This window comes from Arabidopsis thaliana, chromosome 3, assembly GCF_000001735.4.
Source record: "Arabidopsis thaliana chromosome 3, partial sequence".
Lineage (NCBI taxonomy): Eukaryota > Viridiplantae > Streptophyta > Magnoliopsida > Brassicales > Brassicaceae > Arabidopsis > Arabidopsis thaliana.
Genome location: NC_003074.8, coordinates 22,378,744 through 22,395,846, shown reverse-complemented (window position 1 = coordinate 22,395,846; position 17,103 = coordinate 22,378,744). Strand labels below are relative to the sequence as shown.

The following is a 17,103-nucleotide window of genomic DNA, read 5'->3' as shown; positions in this document are numbered from 1 at the left end:
ATAAATTATCAGACGAAAATGAATTCAAGGAAACTAATCTCACCAAATCCCAAGTAATTAGTCTTACCAAATGAATAGTGTGAGATTAGTCAAGCTTGCAATTACTTGGATACAACCACTCTGAGTCACAATTTGTTGGATTCTATTGGGGCGGTGAAAGTTAGTGGGTTTTGCTTCAAGTCATAAGTAAAGAATAAAGTATACTCGAAGAATATTTCTACATTTGTGGTAGACCAAACGCGAATCTAATTGTGCAGCCAAGTCTTCTATACTATCATTTTAAGTAAAATATAATTACGCTGGTTAGCATTACAAAATGAGCTTAAGACAAGTATCTCACTAAGAATTTGTGAACTTAATTAAGATGTGTTTTGTAAGCAAAATTCTGAATAGCCGAATGATTAAAGACAAACATAATTTTGTAAGATTAAGTTGGAATTAGTTGGAACTAGAACTTTACCAACCGAAACGTCTTGTTTACTTATAGACTAAATATCTTTGGACTTTGAAAACGATTCTCAATTCTTAGAGGATTGACTAACTCTTTACACAAAGAGAAATTAGATAAGTACTCAAGTGGGCACTCTTACTACTAGCTAGAAGTAGCTTTCAATAACAAAGTAGAAGAAGCCAAGAAGAGTCAAAATTACGCCTTAACACAAACATTAAAAGTCTACACTTTCAATAATAAAGCCAACATTAATAGTCTATAAACTAAGTAGAAGCTTATTTGAATGTTCTTCAATTTTATGTGGTTAGGCCAACACGACGTGAGGCCAATACGAAAAAAAGAATCGGCGTTAGAACATGTAAAAGTAGCCTCCTTTGCATTTAAAATAAAACATTATCTTTCTTTTTTTTGTCTAGCTCGACCCCAAAAATAATAATAGTAAAAGAAGAAAAAAAAAGATTCAAACTTTACGAAAATTTGGACGACCCGAATCACGCAAAGTCTGTTACCTTTATTCAGCATTCATTGAAACACCACAGAGACTTCGTCTTCTTCGGTTGGTGCAGGAAGATTAAGATCTATCATCCTCTGTTTCACAGACTCGTTTCTATGAACTCGACGTTGTTGATTCACAGATAAATTCCCTACCCCGTGAGATCTTTTGTGACCTCCAAGTGCTTGTCCCGATGCGAAAACTCTTAGACAAATCGGACATTCATGGATTCTCTTAGCAACAACAACAACATTATCATACTCTGTTTCGCTTCGTTGCTCTGTTTTGTTGTTACTTACTCTGTTCTTCTTATGACTTGCTCTATGCCCACCTAATGCTTGATAAGATTTGAACACTTTCCCGCAGGTCTCACACTTGTATCTTCCTTTCGTTGTTGCTCGATTAATCTTGTTGTAACCTTCTGATTCTTCTTCTGTCTCGATCTCTTCCACTACTTCTTTATTACTTTTGTTCTTCTTCCATTTATCTCGAGAGAGCATCATGAGACAAAAGGCAAGATCTTCCTCCGTCGTTGTATCAGAAGCTGAGCTATGAGGAGGCTCTTGATCAGACTCAGGCTTGTATCCGAGTTGACTCGTTTTCACCTTCTTGGTTACAAACGAATCGAGTTTCCGAGTTCGCTTGGATCGTTTCCGAGTCAGGTTAATAACATTCCTCGACGACTCGCTCTCGCTTTCACCGTCTTCAAGAAGAACAGAGCTCGTAAAAGCAAACTTCGGATCAGACGAAGAAACATCGGACTCAGTCTCATAACTGAGTTGACTCGGCCTTTGTTCTTCCTCATGTGAATTACTCATGTGAGATCTCATGTGACCACCTAAAGCTTTTCCGTTAACGAAGCTCTTAAAGCAAACCCTGCACTTGTAACTCTCCATCTTCAATAACAAGAACAGAGAAGAAGAAAAAGAAGAGAGAAATAAAAGTAAAGAGAAGTGGAATCTACAAGCATTCCTCTCCACCAATGAACTTAATATTTGTACTCAAAGAAGATTAAGAAAGCAACTAAATTAAATTTTATTTATCTCTCTCTCTCTCTCTTTCTCTTACTGTTTAACAAAAGAAAAAAAAAACTTAAATTTAATTTTTGATCTGGAAAACGGAAAGAAGAGAAAAAAATCTAATAAAAGCGTATGCATGAAGTTGAAGAAGCGACAATGTAACATGCGAGCCTTGCCCGTTTCTGCAAACTTCTTATTACAAACTCCCTTCTCTTTTCTTCAATTTCCCGATTTACCCTTCTATTTAAGCTTAAAACTTTCCTGTTTTTACACCCGAAATAGCAGAGACGCAACGCAGCTGTCTTTTTTTGTCTATTTCTAGGACGGGTCTTTTAAACTTCTTAATTTTAACCCAAAAAAAACAAAACAGTTTTTTTTAGTGAAAAGGGTATTTTCGGAATTTTAAAACTTTGTTGTTGTACGAGAAAAGTCTTGAGGAGGAGGTTTGTTTTGTTGTGTTGTAACGACGAACCAGCTAAACAAAACCGTTGTCCAAAAAAATGTTAACATCTCTTTGCTGTGAGTTTTACAGTACGTGACAGCCACGTACTAGTCCAATGACGGTTGTTTTTAATAACTCTCACCGAGCAGTAACTTTAACAAATTAGTTAATTAGAACAAAATTCCACAATAAATCAAAAAAATTAAGGTTGAATTCAATGTGATTTGACCATCTTACTAGTTACTATTCGTAACAGATTCAGAGTATTTTTCTATAACAGATGAATTAAGCTTAAATACATAGAATCACGATAAAAAAAACATGCGACGTGTGATTAATTATAGTTTATAACAATATGTTTTTTTCCCCCTTTTAATCTGGATCTTTCTTAGTTAGATTAATTATGTGAAGAAAATAGCGTTGTCTTAGGAAAAAGAAGAAGTCAAGATGCCATAATTATGGCAACACCATATACCAATTTAGAGTTCTGTTTTTTTCTTTTCTTCTAACAACAAAGACAACGTTCTATATTTTCCGTTCATATTTGTGTTTAGCTAATAAAAACGCGTTTTTAATTTTTAACTTCAACAAATTTACGTAGTTAGGTAGTTTACCACAAATTAAGAGACTTTATGAGTGAACTTAATAAGTCTTTATTTACCAAACTTGTGAAGAACAGTCCATCAATGCTTTGTGCAAGTACTTTCTTCCCTCACATACAAAATAAATTAAACGCCTCTCATAAACCGATCTGATCCGGTCTATGACTCTATTATGTTCCACATCGAATGGTAAACCAAACCGAATTCCATTTATTAATCATGGGCTTTTTTAAGCCGAGCGACAACAACTCTAGGCCCATATGAAGAACAAGAGTAGATAAGAAAAAAAATTCAAATTAGTTTACTATCCGTTACAAGTTTAACCCCTCTTTCTTTAAAACGTTACAATTCGTTTATGAGGGGAAGAAAAATTAAATCATTTCTGCTTCCTTTGAACGGGGAAGTTAACCTTAGAATGGTAAATAGCACCAGGACTCCACTTTTCCGGGATAACGCCTTTCGCAATGATCTTCTTACCGGACACGGCGGAGGTAAGCCTGATGTTGAACGGACCTTTCAAAGGAACACCAGGGCTTAGTCTCCAAACAGCGGATCTCATTTCCTCCATTTTCATATACTGTCCTCCGGCCGGTTGGACCTCAATGCAGGCGAAGTTCCCATCACCGTTTGCAAACTTAACCGCGAATGACATGTAGTAAGGATTTGCTCCGGCGTCGACATGGATAGCGATCATAGTCTTCGGGTGTTTGCAACATGCACTAAATATACGTATGATATTGATTAGAATTTAGTATATGGTTTTACAATCCAACATCAATGTAAGTTTATTAGAATTTATTGGTTGAACAAAATAAGTCACTAAAATTTTATATTTCAAATTAACTCTAGTAAATTAATATAACATTAGTTTAAAATGACTATTTATATTTGTGAATATTTTCTATCCAAAAAACCCGACCTAACCGAACCAAATTGGTTTTTGACTATACGTACCGTTTGTAACTAACTTTTAGTTCTCCAAGGTTGCGTAGTTGATCTCCCTTGCCACGTTTGGCCAATGCACCAAAGGCCTTACCGCTAAGATCAAAATGGACAGACTCCTTCGTGCAGCCGGGACACTCATCCGATATCATCACCTTGATCGGCTTTTTCGTGCACAACGGATGGTCGCATTTAAGCTATAACATATAAACATGGTTAGTATATAGTTCTACATTACAAATATCATATTCAATGAACTGATATTGTTATATATAAATACCCACCCTGTAACAAGCCCCACAACCCTTTCCGTCTTTGAACAATGAAGGTCCTCCGGCTGAAACCATACATCTGTACGGGTGTTTTGCCACTGCATCACCATATCCACAAGCTCCTCCTGTGTACATATTTTACGAACCGTGCATATATAGGTAAATATGGGAAAATGTTTTCGAGTTTTATAAGTGTATTGGAACAATTAAAGGTTTGATTAATACCTGTGGTGCCAGGACCTTCTCGGTCGCCATACCACGTGATGCCGGCGGTGTTCCAGTGGGTTTTATTGTGGCAATAACATGGCTTCAATGAGATTGCAAAGAAAGTTGTAAGAACAACGATAAAAGAAAAACATTTGAGAGATGAGGAAGCCATGTTTGATTTAGAATCTTGAATGGGTAGAGATTTTTTAGAGCTTATATATATATTTTTGTTTTTAGCTTTCAAGGTTTTAATTAGTTTCTGGTTGTTAGAATTTAACAAACTGAAATAGCTTTAGGTTTCTACTAAAAAGACAATTATAGACTTCTAGTTGTTTTTTTTTTTTTTTAAGACTTATAGTTATCCTAGATTTGAGGAAATAAAAAACTTTAAAAAGCTTATTGGAAACTATGATTGTTTTTCTTTTTCTTTTTAGAAACCAAAAACTATAACTAAAACCGCTACCGTTCAAACAAAGGTTAATTTTGATTAGTTTCTTATATTCACTTTCTAAATTCTATATTACTTATTTTGGATTATATATGTAACGTAATATTAAGGATCAATTAGAGTAAATGATTTGATCAATCATGTCTCCTAATTATGTATTCTTCTTACTCTCTCTTTTATGTAAAGTATAATATTGTAATTAACTTCTCTACAATACTCTAGCTACTCTCTGTCATCTTGCTATACAATAAAGATTATCAATTACATAAACATTCATATCATCGGGTGGTATCAAAGGAACTCGATCTCTAAACCTAAAATTTTCTTTCTCAAACCAAGCACACAGTCGTTGTCATGTACAATCCTCCGACTATGCAAAACACCATCACTACAAACAACCAAACACTTCTTTTTTATGTTTTTGAATATGATTTTAAATTATACTCAAAAGAAAAAGTTACGGGGTATTACATATGAATGTAAAAAACTTGTCAGAATATATACAAGAAGTTAGGGATTCTAAGTTCTAACCAAACACTTCTTAATCTAAATATGACTAATGTAAGGTGTTAGAAATTATAATGAAGTTGTCATATTTTCAATGTTTTAATAGTTTCTTATGACATCAGGCTTGGTTGATGTGTGGCTATATGGAAGCTGAATTTGGCAAATTCTTCATATATACAACATCATAAGATGGGAATTCAAGCCTTAACTCATAAAACGTATAGTGTAAGCAACAAACAAGTAACCGGCCCAACAACAACAAAAGGCCCATCTCAGCCCAGTCAAATAGAAGAAGACAAAATAGACTCCAGCTCAAAACAGAGCAACGATCGTACAGAGGAGGGGCGTTTTGCCTGATGACTCACCATAGCCAGCTACACAGCATCTGCCATATTCTAGACTGTTCCATATCTACCTCCTTCTACAATGTCTATAAAAGAGTAGTGTAAAACCCTAATGTAATTATTGAGAAAGAAACGATTTTTTACCAAAAGCTTGAAACTTTCTCTAATCGTTTCATGGTATCAGAGCCTTTGTAGCCTTAACAGGTATTTCAAATGGCGACCTCATACCCTTTTCCAGATAATGTTCATGTTACAAGTTCTGTTACTCTCAAACTCACAGACAGTAACTACCTCTTGTGGAAAACTCAATTCGAGTCTCTCCTATCGAGTCAAAAACTCATAGGTTTTGTTAATGGCGCCGTCAATGCACCATCTCAGTCTCGCCTTGTCGTCAATGGCGAAGTCACCTCCGAGGAACCCAATCCTCTGTATGAATCTTGGTTCTGTACCGATCAGTTAGTTCGGTCATGTTCACAATCTAAGCACCTCTCGTCAAATTTGGGTGTCTCTAGCTGAAAACTTCAACAAAAGCAGTGTTGCTCGTGAGTTCTCACTTCGTCGGAATCTCCAGCTTCTCTCCAAAAAGGAAAAGCCTTTCTCTGTCTACTGCCGAGAGTTCAAGACCATCTGCGACGCTCTCAGCTCCATTGGCAAGCCAGTCGATGAATCAATGAAAATTTTTGGTTTTCTTAACGGTCTTGGTCGTGACTATGACCCCATCACCACGGTGATTCAAAGCTCTCTCAGCAAGCTTCCGACTCCAACTTTCAATGATGTTGTCTCAGAAGTTCAAGGCTTTGACAGTAAGCTACAATCATATGAAGAAGCGGCATCTGTTACTCCTCACCTTGCCTTCAACATTGAAAGATCTGAGTCTGGATCTCCTCAATACAACCCCAATCAAAAAGGAAGAGGACGTTCTGGTCAAAATAAAGGCAGAGGAGGCTACTCAACTCGTGGACGAGGGTTTTCCCAACATCAATCCTCCCCACAAGTTTCAGGTCCAAGACCGGTGTGTCAGATATGTGGTCGCACTGGTCACACTGCTCTCAAGTGTTACAATCGGTTTGATAACAATTACCAGGCTGAAATACAAGCTTTTTCTACTCTCCGGGTCTCAGATGATACAGGCAAGGAATGGCATCCCGACTCAGCTGCGACGGCTCATGTAACATCATCGACCAATGGACTTCAGTCTGCAACAGAGTACGAAGGGGATGATGCTGTCTTGGTTGGCGATGGCACTTATCTCCCGATTACTCACACTGGATCTACCACTATCAAATCCTCAAATGGTAAGATTCCTTTAAATGAAGTCTTGGTTGTTCCAAATATACAAAAATCTCTTCTCTCTGTGTCAAAGTTGTGTGATGACTATCCTTGCGGTGTTTACTTTGATGCTAATAAGGTTTGCATAATCGATTTACAAACACAGAAAGTGGTAACCACGGGTCCTCGTAGAAATGGGCTCTATGTGTTGGAGAATCAAGAGTTTGTGGCTCTTTATTCAAACCGTCAGTGTGCAGCAACAGAGGAAGTATGGCATCACCGACTTGGACACGCAAATTCTAAGGCTCTCCAGCACCTTCAAAACAGCAAGGCGATTCAGATAAATAAGAGCAGAACATCTCCAGTTTGTGAACCTTGCCAGATGGGGAAAAGTTCAAGACTACCATTTTTAATTTCAGATTCTCGTGTTTTACATCCTCTAGATCGGATTCATTGTGATTTATGGGGTCCTTCTCCAGTTGTATCCAACCAAGGCCTCAAATATTATGCTATTTTTGTTGATGATTATTCAAGATACTCTTGGTTCTATCCTTTGCACAACAAGTCAGAATTTCTCTCAGTTTTTATTTCGTTTCAGAAGTTGGTAGAGAACCAGCTAAACACTAAGATCAAAGTATTTCAGAGTGATGGAGGAGGAGAGTTTGTGAGCAACAAGTTAAAAACACATCTCAGTGAGCATGGCATCCATCATCGAATCTCATGCCCCTATACCCCACAGCAAAACGGATTGGCCGAACGAAAACATAGACATCTTGTGGAGCTTGGATTGTCTATGCTCTTTCATAGTCATACACCTCAGAAGTTTTGGGTAGAATCCTTCTTCACTGCCAATTACATCATTAATCGCTTACCATCCTCTGTCTTGAAGAATTTGAGTCCATATGAAGCGTTATTTGGGGAAAAGCCAGACTATTCATCTCTCCGTGTGTTTGGTTCAGCATGTTATCCTTGTCTCAGACCTCTCGCTCAAAACAAATTCGATCCGCGCTCCTTGCAATGTGTGTTCCTTGGATATAACAGCCAATATAAGGGATATCGCTGTTTTTACCCTCCAACAGGCAAGGTCTATATCTCAAGAAATGTTATCTTCAATGAGTCTGAAAAACCATTCAAGGAAAAGTATCAATCTCTAGTCCCTCAGTACTCAACACCTCTTCTTCAAGCTTGGCAACATAACAAGATCAGTGAGATTTCAGTACCTGCAGCTCCAGTCCAATTGTTTTCTAAACCGATTGATCTTAATACATATGCAGGATCTCAAGTTACAGAACAACTGACAGATCCTGAACCTACCTCTAATAATGAAGGAAGTGATGAAGAAGTGAATCCAGTAGCAGAAGAGATTGCTGCAAATCAAGAACAAGTAATCAATTCTCATGCAATGACCACAAGATCAAAGGCAGGAATTCAAAAGCCAAACACGAGGTATGCTCTCATCACCTCTCGAATGAATACTGCTGAACCAAAAACCCTTGCATCCGCTATGAAGCATCCTGGTTGGAATGAAGCAGTACATGAGGAGATTAACCGGGTCCATATGTTGCATACATGGTCGTTGGTTCCTCCAACTGATGATATGAATATTCTAAGCTCCAAGTGGGTTTTTAAAACCAAACTTCACCCGGATGGCTCAATCGATAAACTGAAAGCTCGTCTAGTGGCTAAGGGCTTCGATCAAGAGGAAGGGGTGGACTATCTAGAAACGTTCAGTCCTGTGGTTCGGACAGCAACAATTCGTCTTGTTCTTGATGTCTCAACATCAAAAGGTTGGCCTATTAAGCAGCTTGATGTCTCCAATGCCTTCTTACACGGTGAGCTGCAAGAACCGGTCTTCATGTACCAACCCTCAGGTTTTATTGATCCTCAGAAACCCACTCATGTCTGTCGTCTCACGAAAGCCCTCTACGGTTTGAAACAAGCGCCACGGGCATGGTTTGATACTTTCAGCAACTTTCTTCTTGATTATGGATTTGTCTGCAGTAAATCGGACCCCTCATTATTTGTGTGTCATCAAGATGGAAAAATACTCTATTTACTGTTATATGTTGACGACATTTTGTTGACTGGCAGTGATCAATCTCTCTTAGAAGATCTTCTACAAGCTCTCAAGAATCGGTTTTCTATGAAGGATCTTGGTCCACCTCGCTATTTCTTGGGTATTCAAATTGAAGATTATGCTAATGGTCTCTTTCTACATCAGACGGCTTATGCGACAGACATTTTACAACAGGCAGGAATGAGTGATTGCAACCCCATGCCAACTCCTCTACCACAACAATTGGACAACCTCAATTCTGAGCTATTTGCAGAACCAACCTATTTTCGAAGCCTTGCGGGAAAACTGCAGTATCTCACCATCACACGTCCAGACATTCAGTTTGCTGTCAATTTTATTTGTCAGAGAATGCACTCCCCTACAACCTCTGACTTCGGACTGCTCAAACGGATACTACGGTACATCAAAGGGACAATTGGAATGGGTTTGCCAATAAAAAGGAACTCTACTCTTACTCTTTCTGCCTACAGTGATAGCGATCATGCGGGCTGCAAGAATACTAGAAGGTCTACTACTGGATTCTGCATCTTGTTAGGCTCCAACTTGATCTCTTGGTCGACAAAACGACAACCTACAGTGTCTAATTCCTCTACCGAAGCAGAATACAGAGCTCTAACCTATGCAGCACGAGAAATTACTTGGATCTCTTTCTTACTGCGAGATCTCGGCATTCCCCAATATCTTCCTACACAAGTTTACTGTGATAACCTCTCCGCAGTGTACCTATCTGCAAATCCGGCTCTCCACAATCGTTCAAAACATTTTGATACCGATTATCACTACATCAGGGAGCAGGTCGCACTCGGTCTGATCGAAACACAACACATTTCAGCTACCTTTCAATTAGCTGACGTGTTTACAAAGTCACTTCCACGCCGAGCATTTGTTGATCTCAGGAGCAAACTTGGTGTGTCTGGTTCACCCACTCCAAGTTTGAGGGGGAGTGTAAGCAACAAACAAGTAACCGGCCCAACAACAACAAAAGGCCCATCTCAGCCCAGTCAAATAGAAGAAGACAAAATAGACTCCAGCTCAAAACAGAGCAACGATCGTACAGAGGAGGGGCGTTTTGCCTGATGACTCACCATAGCCAGCTACACAGCATCTGCCATATTCTAGACTGTTCCATATCTACCTCCTTCTACAATGTCTATAAAAGAGTAGTGTAAAACCCTAATGTAATTATTGAGAAAGAAACGATTTTTTACCAAAAGCTTGAAACTTTCTCTAATCGTTTCATGGTATCAGAGCCTTTGTAGCCTTAACAGGTATTTCAAATGGCGACCTCATACCCTTTTCCAGATAATGTTCATGTTACAAGTTCTGTTACTCTCAAACTCACAGACAGTAACTACCTCTTGTGGAAAACTCAATTCGAGTCTCTCCTATCGAGTCAAAAACTCATAGGTTTTGTTAATGGCGCCGTCAATGCACCATCTCAGTCTCGCCTTGTCGTCAATGGCGAAGTCACCTCCGAGGAACCCAATCCTCTGTATGAATCTTGGTTCTGTACCGATCAGTTAGTTCGGTCATGGCTCTTTGGCACGTTGTCTGAAGAAGTCCTTGGTCATGTTCACAATCTAAGCACCTCTCGTCAAATTTGGGTGTCTCTAGCTGAAAACTTCAACAAAAGCAGTGTTGCTCGTGAGTTCTCACTTCGTCGGAATCTCCAGCTTCTCTCCAAAAAGGAAAAGCCTTTCTCTGTCTACTGCCGAGAGTTCAAGACCATCTGCGACGCTCTCAGCTCCATTGGCAAGCCAGTCGATGAATCAATGAAAATTTTTGGTTTTCTTAACGGTCTTGGTCGTGACTATGACCCCATCACCACGGTGATTCAAAGCTCTCTCAGCAAGCTTCCGACTCCAACTTTCAATGATGTTGTCTCAGAAGTTCAAGGCTTTGACAGTAAGCTACAATCATATGAAGAAGCGGCATCTGTTACTCCTCACCTTGCCTTCAACATTGAAAGATCTGAGTCTGGATCTCCTCAATACAACCCCAATCAAAAAGGAAGAGGACGTTCTGGTCAAAATAAAGGCAGAGGAGGCTACTCAACTCGTGGACGAGGGTTTTCCCAACATCAATCCTCCCCACAAGTTTCAGGTCCAAGACCGGTGTGTCAGATATGTGGTCGCACTGGTCACACTGCTCTCAAGTGTTACAATCGGTTTGATAACAATTACCAGGCTGAAATACAAGCTTTTTCTACTCTCCGGGTCTCAGATGATACAGGCAAGGAATGGCATCCCGACTCAGCTGCGACGGCTCATGTAACATCATCGACCAATGGACTTCAGTCTGCAACAGAGTACGAAGGGGATGATGCTGTCTTGGTTGGCGATGGCACTTATCTCCCGATTACTCACACTGGATCTACCACTATCAAATCCTCAAATGGTAAGATTCCTTTAAATGAAGTCTTGGTTGTTCCAAATATACAAAAATCTCTTCTCTCTGTGTCAAAGTTGTGTGATGACTATCCTTGCGGTGTTTACTTTGATGCTAATAAGGTTTGCATAATCGATTTACAAACACAGAAAGTGGTAACCACGGGTCCTCGTAGAAATGGGCTCTATGTGTTGGAGAATCAAGAGTTTGTGGCTCTTTATTCAAACCGTCAGTGTGCAGCAACAGAGGAAGTATGGCATCACCGACTTGGACAAGCTCCTCCTGTGTACATATTTTACGAACCGTGCATATATAGGTAAATATGGGAAAATGTTTTCGAGTTTTATAAGTGTATTGGAACAATTAAAGGTTTGATTAATACCTGTGGTGCCAGGACCTTCTCGGTCGCCATACCACGTGATGCCGGCGGTGTTCCAGTGGGTTTTATTGTGGCAATAACATGGCTTCAATGAGATTGCAAAGAAAGTTGTAAGAACAACGATAAAAGAAAAACATTTGAGAGATGAGGAAGCCATGTTTGATTTAGAATCTTGAATGGGTTGAGATTTTTTAGAGCTTATATATATATTTTTGTTTTTAGCTTTCAAGGTTTTAATTAGTTTCTGGTTGTTAGAATTTAACAAACTGAAATAGCTTTAGGTTTCTACTAAAAAGACAATTATAGACTTCTAGTTGTTTTTTTTTTTTTTTAAGACTTATAGTTATCCTAGATTTGAGGAAATAAAAAACTTTAAAAAGCTTATTGGAAACTATGATTGTTTTTCTTTTTCTTTTTAGAAACCAAAAACTATAACTAAAACCGCTACCGTTCAAACAAAGGTTAATTTTGATTAGTTTCTTATATTCACTTTCTAAATTCTATATTACTTATTTTGGATTATATATGTAACGTAATATTAAGGATCAATTAGAGTAAATGATTTGATCAATCATGTCTCCTAATTATGTATTCTTCTTACTCTCTCTTTTATGTAAAGTATAATATTGTAATTAACTTCTCTACAATACTCTAGCTACTCTCTGTCATCTTGCTATACAATAAAGATTATCAATTACATAAACATTCATATCATCGGGTGGTATCAAAGGAACTCGATCTCTAAACCTAAAATTTTCTTTCTCAAACCAAGCACACAGTCGTTGTCATGTACAATCCTCCGACTATGCAAAACACCATCACTACAAACAACCAAACACTTCTTTTTTATGTTTTTGAATATGATTTTAAATTATACTCAAAAGAAAAAGTTACGGGGTATTACATATGAATGTAAAAAACTTGTCAGAATATATACAAGAAGTTAGGGATTCTAAGTTCTAACCAAACACTTCTTAATCTAAATATGACTAATGTAAGGTGTTAGAAATTATAATGAAGTTGTCATATTTTCAATGTTTTAATAGTTTCTTATGACATCAGGCTTGGTTGATGTGTGGCTATATGGAAGCTGAATTTGGCAAATTCTTCATATATACAACATCATAAGATGGGAATTCAAGCCTTAACTCATAAAACGTATAGTTCATCTAAACGATTCAAATGAAACTGATAGTCTAAAAACGCAGTAAAAGGCAAAGAAATAGTCTTAGATGCTACAATTGAGAACAAATCCGAGTGCTAACAGCGGGACTTCATGAGATTGGAGCCGTAGATGATGCATGTGCTCGCGTTTTGCAACTTCAGTTTGAGCTCCAATCTCATGAAGTGCCGTGCATAGCCTTTTTGTGTGATCATCCATTGCCTGGATACTTTTGTTTGTGCCCGTTTCAATATCAAGATCGGTTCTCATCTTCTCCACCTCGGCGCCATGTTTTTCCTGTATTGAGTAGAACACCAGTAAAGTGATGCTCCTGAGAATTTGTAATGATTTCTCCATTGACAGCTTTGAGTCTCGAAGTGTTTCCATCTGGTTTGCTCCTGATGCTTTCTATTCTACTTTCGAGGGTTTGATCATACGTACAATTACTTTGTTTTATCATGATTTTTAAAATAATAATCAGTTTGCCGATAATCAAAACCCGTAAAGGTTGATACAAGGGTTTGTTTGGGTCTCTTTGGGCCCAACTGAGAAAAATGGGCTGACAACGCTTTAACAAGTATTGCTTATCCAATAACTTAAACCACAAGTCATCTGAAATCCTCAAGATTATTTCAAACACATACAAAAGTATAAAGTTTTTCACGACAAAATTATAAGAACATTAATTATTACTACTATCCACCAACTTCAACGAATATAAAATTACCACCAACTCGTTCGGTTAACAATAGCCCTTAAGACCATCATCGCAGCTATATCCAACCATTTAACCTTTTTTGGTTAAAAAGCGTAGATCCAACCACTAAACCCCACCCTATTATCCCCCACCTGAGTTAATTTGTTAAACAATAATCAAGTCAACTAACAGGACAACTAACCAAAATGATAACTGCAAGAAAATAAGAGGCTAGTTACGTCTGTTCATCAGAATTAATACGTTCTACAAATTACATATCTCCCATTAAAAGGAAAAAAAAAAAAAAGAGTTCTCCTAAACTATATAATGATTAACGTGTGTGATCAATTGTGGAAGTTCGAACCTTTAATTTGTAAGACTTTGTTAGCATTATTATATAACTTAAATCAACATAATTAAAATATCGAATAAAGACAATGTCAAGGTTAGATTAAAAAAGGGTATACAAATTAGTGTGGTATACCTTTGGTGAGGCAATTATTAGACATCTTATCAACACATCGATCCTAATCTTATTCTTTTATATACTTGATACAAAGGATTAAGCCAAATGATTGATCGATGCCTTTGGTTAGGTAAATGCTCGTGAACCACACTACACTGTTCTTTTTGTGTTGGATTATGATAAATTTATACAGAACCCATTTTGTATTCTTATTCAAATGGCATAATAATTAATTAGGGTTGATTAATATATATATGTAAACGTTTTCTACTATTTTCTGGCATAAGAATGAAAAGATACAATGCTAACTTGTGAGTTCCTACAAAAATATGTTGATGATGCGTTTCTTTTACCACTTTGAAAGTCGAAAATTTATATGGGAAACTAGACACGATCATGGTTTCCTACATCCCAAAAATGAGAAAGATTCAATTAATCTGAAACTATAATTATAATTGATATATTTTATATTAAGAAAAGTTGGTGCGCGTCTAATAGACATAGAAAGTATAAAACATCTTTGTTAAAGAATTTTATAACTATTGGCAATAATGGATGTATGTAAGCCACCGTTTAATCAATTATTAGACACCAAATCAACACATAAATCCTATCTTTTAGCATACAGATATATAGTTATATACATACACATTGGCAAAAGAAAATGTCAAATAAGATATCGTTTAGTTTTATATAGGCAATTTTTTTATAAATATTCAAGAAGTTAAGTTATCTACACATTTGGATATGACAATACATAGGCTAAATTTATCGCCTTAGGAGACCTGAAATAAGTATGTTGATTAGCTGAATGCAAGGACATAGATTTGAACCATGTTACAAAAAATTCAATTGACATTGAATCTCATACTTTACATCACCGCTCATCTCTACGCTTCTATATCTACATTTACAACCTACCAAATAAAATAAAAACAAAAGAAACTCTAACCAACAAGTTTGTCAGAAAGTCAAGACCACAATGCACAAACGACAAAAGAAAAAAACTAAGACTAAAAACAAAACAGAGTTTGTTTTCTCTACAACAAGATTCGAGCAAGCTGATGATGATGATGATGATGTTTAGGATCTTGAATGATCATTTGTCTGGATTTGATTTCCTCAGCGCAACGCAATGCCTTCTCGATCTGATAACCTCCTCCAAAGCTAACCTCTCTTTCAAGATGACAACAATAACTCTCGAACACACTCACATTCACATGTAGCTTAAATCCCATCAAGAACAGAAACTCTAACTCTAACTTATTCAAATCCTCTGTCTCTAGTCCACCTACTTTCGCAAAATATGAATTCCTATAGTTCCTGAAAACCACCAAAGAATGTAACCAATTCAAAAAAATGAATCTTAAATAGAAAAATATGTAAGACTTTTTTGGTTAAATTGAAGTTTTTATTAGATACTTACAAATCTTCGACGTATTTAGAAGCGATCATGATGGTAGTGATGAGTAGACGATGTACATTAGTGAGACTGATTCTAAAACCGGGATTGGTTTGACAGAACCGGTCAATGTAGACATAAGCCACCACGTAAACCGAAGGACCGGCTTTAGTGTACCGGAAAATTCTCCCTAGGTATGACTGGATGGTCATATCAGGGATTTCTCGGCAATCAAAGATCTGAGTTTTGCCACCGGCGCCGGAGGAAGGCAAAGCTCTCCGGCTAATCCTCTCGTTTCGAGTCAGAGTTCGATCAATCAGTGACGATAGAACAGAGATAACCAGAGGTGTCTTGGAATTGTTTTGGTATGAGTATGAGTAAAGATCAGACCGGAGTTTCCTCGGAGAGATTGTTAAAGAATTCGAAACGGCCATTGATGTTTCGCCGGAAAGTACTTGAAAATGTTTGATCAACGAGGAAGAGAAGACTTGAAGTGATGAAGTGAAAGGGAGAGGTTTTGTTGAGGTTTTATATACAAGCCTTCTAATGTAACGATTAGGTACCTTCATCGTCGTTTCTTTTAATGATTACTTTATTTAAATGTTTGTTAATCTTACTAACCTTCGTGTGTATTATATCGTTATAAAAATAGTTCTATATCATGTTCATGTAGTAACAATTTAAATACAGTTTCATACGTACGGTAGGTCAGAGTATTGATTAGGTATAAATATTTCAGATTCGGATCTCAGTAATCCATGTTGAACAAAATTACAAGTGTAAGTTAAAAGGTTATGACTTATGAGGAAATGATGTTTTAAGATTTGGAATTAATTATTGCATCTAAAATCGTATAATTTTAGTTTATTTATGCAAAAGGTAATTAAGCTATTTTAATGATTCAAGAAAAAGTTTTCAAATCATATACAATCAAAAGGTTATATGCCTCTTTTTGTATCTTTAATTTTTATCAATCGTATTGCTTATTTTTAGAAAAATTATTCATCGTCATCGCGTTAATTAGTAGGTGTATGCATGTATTTAGGAGATCAAATATTTATAGTGATGAATTGAATTGTACAGTTTTTACATTGTCCGAAATAGATGCAATATCACAAAATACACAAACAAACAAGTACAAATCTCTGAAACACGGAAATAAATTAGACTCAACAAATATTTAATATATTACCTATAATTATATATATACAACTGGAAGAATTTCAAATGGAATTTTATGGAAAAAGAGAAACGACATCGATTTTTGGAGTCTTATGGGAAGGTGGAAAGAAGCTACTAAAACAAGCATTTCTATTATTATTTTTTTTAATAAAAACTGCTATAGGAAAATAAAATAGTTTAAAAGATTTGGGTGTCTCCTTTTTGTAAGCAAACGTACAGATATAACAGCTAAGCATTTTTCTTTCATATTGTAGTTTAATTATGTTAAATAACCAAATCCAAAGTACTTCAAATAAACAAATCCCAAACTAAGAATCGCCGCCGACAGTTTGGTGAAGGTGAAGAGAAGTCAGC

General features: G+C 36.9%; 4 protein-coding genes, 1 long non-coding RNA gene and 1 pseudogene across 7 annotated transcripts; 2 read left to right on the top strand and 4 right to left on the bottom strand.

Annotated features, from left to right (window-relative positions):
• The first annotated feature begins 29 nt into the window (after positions 1-29).
• On the top strand, positions 30-273 carry AT3G09475. The gene has a single exon (NR_141538.1). It is a non-coding gene; the product is annotated as an other RNA (long non-coding RNA).
• Positions 274-602: 329 nt separating this feature from the next.
• On the bottom strand, positions 603-2,024 carry AT3G60580 (C2H2-like zinc finger protein). The gene has a single exon (NM_115922.3). The coding sequence runs from the start codon at positions 1,838-1,840 to the stop codon at positions 974-976; it is 867 nt and encodes a 288-aa protein (NP_191617.1). The 5' UTR covers positions 1,841-2,024; the 3' UTR covers positions 603-973.
• Positions 2,025-3,138: 1,114 nt separating this feature from the next.
• Positions 3,139-4,694, bottom strand: EXPB5 (expansin B5). Of its 2 annotated transcripts, NM_001340050.1 has the most exons (4): positions 4,447-4,694; positions 4,234-4,346; positions 3,962-4,146; positions 3,139-3,726 (listed from the first exon to the last, which is right to left on the bottom strand). In NM_001340050.1, the coding sequence occupies exons 1-4, from the start codon at positions 4,598-4,600 to the stop codon at positions 3,384-3,386; spliced, it is 795 nt and encodes a 264-aa protein (NP_001319806.1). In that variant the 5' UTR covers positions 4,601-4,694; the 3' UTR covers positions 3,139-3,383. The 2 variants fall into 2 exon arrangements, with proteins under 2 accessions (NP_001319806.1, NP_001325988.1); NM_001340051.1 differs by lacking the exon at positions 4,447-4,694 and having other exon boundaries at positions 3,207-3,726; positions 4,234-4,372.
• Positions 4,695-5,940: 1,246 nt separating this feature from the next.
• AT3G60565 lies at positions 5,941-11,925 on the top strand (annotated as a pseudogene; the record flags this gene model as incomplete). The annotated part of the gene is made up of 1 exon: positions 5,941-11,925.
• A 1,143-nt stretch (positions 11,926-13,068) lies between these two features.
• AT3G60560 (uncharacterized protein) lies at positions 13,069-13,389 on the bottom strand (the record flags this gene model as incomplete). The annotated part of the gene is made up of 1 exon (NM_115920.1): positions 13,069-13,389. One exon carries the CDS (start codon positions 13,387-13,389, stop codon positions 13,069-13,071), a length of 321 nt encoding a protein of 106 aa, NP_191615.1.
• A 1,551-nt stretch (positions 13,390-14,940) lies between these two features.
• Positions 14,941-16,107, bottom strand: CYCP3;2 (cyclin p3;2). The gene is made up of 2 exons (NM_115919.3): positions 15,592-16,107; positions 14,941-15,488 (listed from the first exon to the last, which is right to left on the bottom strand). Exons 1-2 carry the CDS (start codon positions 15,999-16,001, stop codon positions 15,206-15,208), a joined length of 693 nt encoding a protein of 230 aa, NP_191614.1. The 5' UTR covers positions 16,002-16,107; the 3' UTR covers positions 14,941-15,205.
• Positions 16,108-17,103: the final 996 nt, after the last annotated feature.